This window comes from Rhagoletis zephyria, unplaced genomic scaffold, assembly GCF_001687245.7.
Source record: "Rhagoletis zephyria isolate East Lansing unplaced genomic scaffold, Rhagoletis_zephyria_1.1 Rzeph_scaffold_03933, whole genome shotgun sequence".
In the NCBI taxonomy this organism is placed as follows: Eukaryota; Metazoa; Arthropoda; class Insecta; order Diptera; family Tephritidae; genus Rhagoletis; species Rhagoletis zephyria.
The window spans coordinates 1-8,619 of NW_016161016.1; the positions used below are offsets into that span (position 1 = coordinate 1).

The window sequence follows — 8,619 nt, forward strand, 5'->3', positions numbered from 1 at the left end:
GCAGTAGCGCTAATGGAAAGGCTCTGACCGATGGCAATCGTCTACAAAATAAAAATCACGCAACCGGGCAAAGCAGCGACATTGAGTGTGACAAAACTCGGACAACTAAAGTCGTTACACCTATATTACCGCCAGTGGATATTTCCTTCTGCGACTATGATGACTACGATGACACACTCGCGTCAGTGTCGGAGCTAACTCACGATGGACCCTTGGTAAGTTTAGCCACTGCTGATGGAGCTGCCGATCTGGCAACTGTCAACGCTAAACGTTTGTATGAACGGGAATTGATACCAACGGATGTCAAATCTGATGAACAATTGGACTTTACACAATTTGAAGCGAAATTTAATAGCAGCGTTGAAGCTTTGTGGAAGGATGCTGGTAGTGATGAGGAGAAGGGATTCAAACCAATTGGCAATGGTAATAAAATGCAAGTATTCGGCTTTGGCAGTGGCAGCAGCACACACTTTTCCGGTCCCGCTTCGCTGCCATTCGATGTGCCATTTTCACAAAATGTAAAAAATTTCTGGGCAAACTATTATAATCATCATTTTGATTTGAGTAAAATGTTGCCGACTAGCGTAATTGGCCAGAAAGCAAAGGAACTGGATGTAGTGATGCAACGGAAAGCTAATGATATGGGCAGAGGCGGTGCTTTCAAGGTGAGTTGTACAAAAATCAAAGTTTTAATTTAATCGGATACAAAATTCATAAAGCATAAAGTATAAAGTCAATGTAAACCTCATAAACTGTACAAAATTTTCAACATATACAATTTTTTTAAGTAATTTATAAGTTCCCAGTTTTAATATGTACTTCAATAGTGTCACAACTCAAAAAAACAGCAATCGAGATAAACGGCTTTAAAGTTTTAAGTTTACATTTCGTCACCTTAGTTCACACAGCCCCTAACTAACAAGTGTTTTTATTTTACAGGAGAAGTAAAAAAACATTATAATATATGAGTATATTNCTACTCATTCAACGGTATAAAGTCAATGTAAACCTCATAAACTGTACAAAATTTTCAACATAAAATATTTTTTTATAAGTAATTTATAAGTTCCCAGTTTTAATATGTACTTCAATAGTGTCACAACTCAAAAAAGCAGCACTCGAGATAAACGGCTTTAAAGTTTTGAGTTTACATTTCGTCACCTTAGTTCACAAAGCCCCTAACCGTTTTTTTATTTTACAGGAGAAGTAAAAAAACATTATAATATATGAGTATATTATATTATATGAGTATTAAAAACAGGTAGGGCTTTTTAAAAAGTGGCATGTAACTCCGTTGTTTTTTTTTTTGGTACTAACATTTCAAAATTTTTATTGAAGGTGTATTTTAATACATCCTACCAAAATATGTGGAAAACCCAGTTTCGAAAAAAGTGATGGTTTGGGCCTTTGTGAATTAAGGTAACGAATACTCCCATAATAAAACTGAATACATATTTTATTCTAGTGAGATAGTGGTAATGATACAGCTATAAAATGTTTACATAACATAGAAGAAGAGGTAGTGGTAATTTTTGGCATATTTACTTATATCAAAATTTATAAATTTTGGATTGACACTATTGAAGTAAATGAGCGATATGTACACTATTAAGTTGAAAATCCTTTTGCTCCTACTCTGCTGAATGGCAGTATATTTGTATCATTACAAAGCCTATGAAAAAATTGTTTTCTCTTTTATTTTTCATTTAAATGTGTTTAGCCTAATGGTGGCTTTTTAAGTGATGATGCTCCTCANATTGTTTTTTTTTTGGTACTAACATTTCAAAATTTTGATTGAAGGTGTATTTTAATACATCCTACCAAAATATGTGGAAAACCCAGTTTCGAAAAAAGTGTTGGTTTGGGCCTTTGTGAATTCAGGTAACGTATACTCCCATAATAAAACTGAATACATATTTTATTCTAGTGAGATAGTGGTAATGATACAGCTATAAAATTTTTACATAACATAGAAGAAGAGGTAGAGGTAATTTCTGCATATTTACTTATATCAAAATTTGTAGATTTTGGATTGACACTATTGAAGTAAATGAGCGATATGTACACTATTAAGTTGAAAATCCTATTGCACCTACTCTGCTGAATGGCAGTATATTTGTATCATTACAAAGCCTATGAAAAAATTGTTTTCTCTTTTATTTTTCGTTTAAATGTGTTTAGCCTAATGGTGGCTTTTTAAGTGATGATGCTCCTCAAAAGCCTAACAATTTCTCTAGAGCCCCAGCTGACGTAACCATAGCAGCGCCTACTACCACTAGCGACTATTACTCGATGCCCAGCAATTTAGACAACTTGAACAATGCGAAATTACTGCGTTGCGGTATGCGTCACAAAAGCGGCTGTAGTGACTGTAGCATCGGTGCGGGTATGGGCAGAGGTGGTACAATTGGAGAAGAGCGAAAAACACCGGTGGCGCTCTTTTTACAGAGTTCGATTTGGTCGGAAAATGCTAATCTGGATGGTGGTGACACAGATGAGAGTTTCTACTTTAAAGTGCACAACTCTGGCAAGCAATTAAATCAATATAACGCCGCTGGTAATAACAGTATGCGGGAACAGAAAATGCAAGGCGGTTCTAATACTGGTGGCAGCTTTGGTTTTACAGCTACGTATACATCGTCTAAATGGTCAGAGGGCATAAATGCCGGACCGCCACAAAATAATTNCGGTACAATTGGAGAAGAGCGGAAAACACCCGTGGCGCTCTTTTTACAGAGTTCGATTTGGTCGGAAAATGCTAATCTGGATGGCGGTGACACAGATGAGAGTTTCTACTTTAAAGTGCATAACTCTGGCAAGCAATTAAATCAATATAACGCCGCTGGTAATAACAGTATGCGGGAACAGAAAATGCAAGCCGGTTCTAATACTGGTGGCAGCTTTGGTTTTACGGCTACGTATATATCGTCTAAATGGTCAGAGGGCATAAATGCCGGACCGCCACAAAATAATTTGATAATGGCGCCACCACAGCAGATGACACATAAGCAGGGCACAAATCTGAAGGATAATTTTAATATATCTCTTAGAGGTACCGATTGTACTGACTCCTCGCCCACTGCTTCATTTTCCACCACTTCAGGCACTAATTGGCAACAGACAAAAACCAATGCAAACACTGATTTGCAAAATACATGGCCACCTGGTATATCACCCAGCGTTGAAAAAATACGCGAGACAAATACATCACATCGTGCCCCGACACGTGACGCCATCATCGAGAACACGCCGACAGTAACACTTGCGAATCATTCGTCTGCAAACAGTGGCTTTATTGAATATTCACGCATCAAATCAGTCCCACAGTTCCAATTGTCCAGCCAAGACAATGCATCCAGCGCCAACTTAGCTAAGGAGCAACTTCCGCGAAATTATCCGCCCCATGCCAATAGCAAAGAACAACAACAGCAACGTTGTGCGCTCGATATGATAGATGATAGCGAAAACCTATTGACTTCCGAGCGCACACATTTCCATCCGATTAGATCGTACGTAGATGGTCATACCTTCGATATTTGCAGCGAACTAGATGTCATAGAGTATGAACGTTCGGCTAGCGGCTATCTTTACCTCGAGCAAGATAAATATCTCGAGTATACGCGAACGGACAATTTCATGGTGGAGGACGATGGTGGCGTTGGCGCCTCAGCCAACCCACTGTATGCAAATTCAAATTGTGAGGCTGCCACAGCCAGCGCCAGTGCAAATTACAAAAACGCCATCGGCAATAGCAAATCGAAACGAATCGAACGAGATTTTGTTATCAAATTCCGCCTGCAACGCACGGAGATCGCTTGCCAAACGGATGCAGAGCCCCCAACCGCACGTGCTGTGATAACCGCAAGCAAACGTTTCAGTACAATGAGTTTAACGGCAACATCGCAGCCGCATCCACTTAGCTTAATTTTCTCGAATGCGGCAAAAAATTTGAAAGCGAACGCAGCTAATGAACTTGTGTACAGCGATACTGTCGAGGCATTTACTCGCGCTATTGCACATTGCCCGCCACCACCTCCACACACGGCGAGTAACTCTACTTGGCTACCATTGGGGGCTGCTGATTTTGGCGGACAACAATCGGCTAATCGCAATTGGAAATTCTATCAGCAGCAGTCCAAGGTGTGCAAAAATACCAAAAAGAATACGAGCAACCTGAAAAGCCACACTAATGATTACGATGATGATGACGATGAAGCTGGCTGCGATGAGGTAGATTTCTATGGCAGTGCCGCTGACGTTGCCGATATGAACCATCGTAGCGCCATGGAATTCATTGATACCGATGTAGACATGATTAGTTTAGAACAACAATGGTCCATGAATGAAATACGCAAAAAGTGCAAAGAAGCTGGCCATATGGCTACCTATGCAAGTGCGAATAATAATAATAATGCCAGTGGTGCTGGTGATGCCGCCGCCGACGGTGTCATCGAATCTGTTTGGGGAATGTGTGCCGCCTGTAACAGTGAACTGAAATCCATACCGGCCAACAGGTTGCTGCGTGATGAACTTCAAGTGGAGGCCGATGAGATAATGAGCGATCTGAAATATATGCAAGATTTATACATAGGACGTGCTGGTGATGCAAATGATGCTGATGATGAAGATGAAGGCTGTGCGGATGATGACAGTGGCGCCGACACGGTGACAAGTGACAGCGATTGGTGTAACGAAGATGTAACAGCCGAACTTGCGGAAGAAGGTTCAGTGAAGCCAATGCCAAGTGTAGAACTTGCAATACGTCAGGCAGACTCTACGAGCGCTGATAAAGTTGCTNACAGATATATCAGTTGCCACTTGTCACAAAATTTGTAAATTTTCACAATTTGGCATTTATAGGCAGTTACTCGCAAGCGACGACACTCGGCATCACAAAATTATTTCCACGCGCAACTGAATAATAGCATAGGCCCAGCTGCTGGCAATAGCAGCGGTGGCAACGCGTCACTTATGCAGAACAATAACAACAATGAAATCGCCGATTTAAATAACTATGTGTTGAAGTCGTCGTCGTCGAATGCCAATGAGTTGAGTTTTCAAAATTTGCTTAACGTTTCGCTGCGTTTTGGTGCCGCTGCGGCCGCTGCCGTTGCCGCTTCTAATGCCAAGAAAGATATTGTATATGGTTGCGATGCAACTGCAGCGGCTGCAAGAAATCATACGATCATTACCTGCAAATACCACTTGACTGCAATCGAACCGCTGTCAATGCACAATGATGACGATGGTATCGATGATGTTGGTTTATTTGGTAGTGGTAACAATGGCAGTGGCATCACAGCGGCACCGCTTTCGTGCCTCATCGACAAGAACCAATCCATATTGAAGCATGTAACCATGGTGTCTCGACCGTTGACGCGTTAAAATCATCTTCAGGCTGTCTCAGTAACTAAAAAAAAAAAAAAGGTATGCATATTTAAACTTGCTGTGATATTAAGTCGTTGCTTAATTTTTTACAAACTTGAAAAATAGCTTTGCAACAGTTGATTCAGCCCACTTTCTTATCAGCATCTTTACCACATACACATTTAGTATTTTTCTGCTCCTAATTATCTTTTCATTTGAAATCCTATACCTGGTAGCGAAGCTACCACTTGACTCCCGAATCGCTCAACGTAGTTCGATGTTGGTCTTCCCATGCGCATGGCTGACCTGTCACAGGCAGTGGAGGAGTTTTGGTCCGCTGGTGGTACCTTCGACTGACCGCTATGCTAAGTCGTTCCGCCAGCTTAGTGACCTGGTCGACGACCTCGTGCTCTCTCTTAAGCACCTGTAAGTAGAGGTAGTAGTAGAAAACCCCGTGCAGAATTAATCTTGCGATCATTTACACTTGGCACAGTTTTTTCTTATCTGTCGAAAAGTCGCTGTTAAGCAAGCCGGTTTGGTTTAATCCCTCCTGGCTGTAAACCGTCTAATGGGCACGGTAGCGCATAACACCTTGGTAATCCAAGGCGTGTTACGGCTTCGTCAACGTTCCCTAGCGGTTCCAGTATGGAGTTCAACGTGAGCCACTGGATTTCCTAAGCGCCTGCACCACAACAAAGGGGCGTTTAGAAGGTCCAAAAAATCAGTTGTTGCAAAACTAGAATTCCTCTTAAATACATACATATCGTCGTTTAAAGTACAAAACCGCGTATCGTGATTCTGCGAAACCGCGTAACTGACATTGGCTGCCAAAAATTGGATTTGCTCACACAAGCTCTTGGCTCAATCCTTATCCATTCGTCCTGAAATATACTAGGCAAATATGCGATTGCTTTATAAAAAGGAGAACCATTTTGAAATATGAGTATGTTTACCCTCTAGAAAATAATTTCTACAACTTCACATACGCGGTTTTGCATTTTGTTGATACGCGGTTTTGCACTTTAAACGACGATATGTATAAATAGATAAGCGAATTCCTAATATATAGTTTAAAATTTTCACCAAAAAATTTATTAAAACTAAACCTTTCACAAACACTTTCGTAATTTTCTCGCAGGTGCTTGGAATTTGGATCTTGTTGAGTGGATCGGCAGTTAGCGTGGAAGAATAAAAGCTCAATCACTTTCTGAAATAAAATACTTCGGTAACAGCAACTACAGCAATTCACATGGAATAAGCAAATAAAATCAGTCGATCAGACGGCGGCGCACATTAAATGGTGTGCGCCGACGGTGTACTAAAAGCAAAAAAAACTCCAATATATATAGTATATATGTATATACATATATACATATATACGAGAGATAATTCACGTTAATTTTCGTAAATTTAGTTACATAGAACAGCAACTAGTAGCTTATCGTTTATGTGTATAAATTTATTTAATGCCTTACTTAGTTTCTTTGACTTTTTTTTTTTTAAATGTTGTAAAATATTCATATACATACTACTCTCAAACATATAAGGAATCGCTTTTTGTAAGCAATTAAATATATACATACACGCAAGCACACATAGATACGGGAACCCACTAAAAATACTTACGTATGTACATACATTTGTTCGAACTATGTGTAGTAACGATATCAAGCATTACAACTGTATATAACTTTCACTTCACTTTGACTTCAATTTACTTTCGTTGGCGATATCTTTGCTTTATCTTTTTTTTTTGACCCCATCAGCATCTAATATTCTATTTCTTTTTTCAAAATTTAAACATTAAAAGCCCTTAAAAAGTTGAATGCAACAAAAAAAAAATAAAAAATATATATAAATGTATAGACCACCCACACGAAAATAGCAAAAAAATGTAAAAAAGAGTAAAAAAAAAAATTAAAACATGAAACATTTCTGTATGTAAACCTAATAGTTCATGTTAGATTAGCTGCTTGTGCAAACGCGACAAAATGAAATACGTAAGTGTGTGCGACAAGTTTTATAGTTTTCTTGCTAGCCGATAGCTAGAGACGTCGGCAAACATGCAATATAAATGATCGGGTTCATTCATGAAATAATACAAAATTAAAATTCACTTACACGTTGTGTACAAGCATACATATGTACATACATACATATTGTGAAGAAGGATGCGTACGCAAGCAGCAGAGTAGAAAACCCCGTCCCGAGAAAAAGTGAACAAAATAATAATAAAACATTTAAGCTTTATTTATTTTCCGCTTTGAATGTGCTAAAGAACAAACTGATTCGGAATCGCGTTAGTACAAAATTAATTAACTGAACAACCAAGCGTTAGTAGTCAACGCAGCAACATTTCACAAATTAGTTCTCTATGTGTTTATACCTTATTTCTTCCAGTCAACGATTTTTGCTGATCCAATTGTCGTTATTCTTTTTAATGCATAAATTAGACCAGAAACATAAAATCTATAAATCTAGCTTTGTGCATTTGCCTGCATGGCATTCTCGCCAAGTAATTTGCTTTTCAGTCAAGTTTTGGCTAAATCAATCTACAATAATCTAAATTTTTATAGAGGAAAAAAATTAGCTTGAACTCGAAAACAATATATCGCACGTTTAATATAATATAGAGATGTTTTGATTGGTATGAATTGGATAGCGAAATATTAATACTTGTAATTTTATGCACACAGAGTGATTCACTTAAAACTGATGCGTCTCGCACATTCTTTAGCGGAAAATGTCAAGGTAATATACCAATTCAAATAAGTAAAAATATTTGAAGTTGGGCCATTAACAAAAGAAACGAAAAAAAATATAAACGTGGTAATAAACTCCATCTCCATTTACTGTGTATAAAAAATTTGTTTGTTAAAGCCACGTTGTTCTTTGCAGCCATGCACTAAAAAGAAAACAAAACAACAACACACATACATTTTTTTAATTGGATTTCAAACCTTTGAAAATATTGGAAAAAGCGCAAGCAAATTGTGAACCGCTTGCGCATTATCTCTCTTTTTTTTGTTAATAGNGTTTATGGTCCGATTTGGTTTGAATTCGGCGTATGTAGTTGTAAATACATAGATTTCCAAAAAATTTACTCTGAATTGGCACTGAAGTCAAAATATAAAGTATATTCGGCATAAAATGCTGGTTTTATTTGCTTTGAAAATTCAATTAAAAGCAATATTAACAAAAATATAACAATGGTTCTATTGTTTTCATTTTTCGGCTAAATATAGAGCTAAT

At 38.3% G+C, this 8,619-nt stretch overlaps 1 protein-coding gene across 1 annotated transcript; it reads left to right on the forward strand.

Annotated features, from left to right (window-relative positions):
- Positions 1–5: 5 nt before the first annotated feature.
- On the forward strand, positions 6–8,233 carry LOC108369965 (uncharacterized; the record flags this gene model as incomplete). Its single annotated transcript, XM_017625196.1, has 4 exons — positions 6–665; positions 2,182–4,791; positions 4,861–5,427; positions 6,506–8,233. Coding segments are annotated over 3 exons (3,795 nt in total), but the record flags the coding sequence as incomplete, so codon positions are not given.
- Positions 8,234–8,619: the final 386 nt, after the last annotated feature.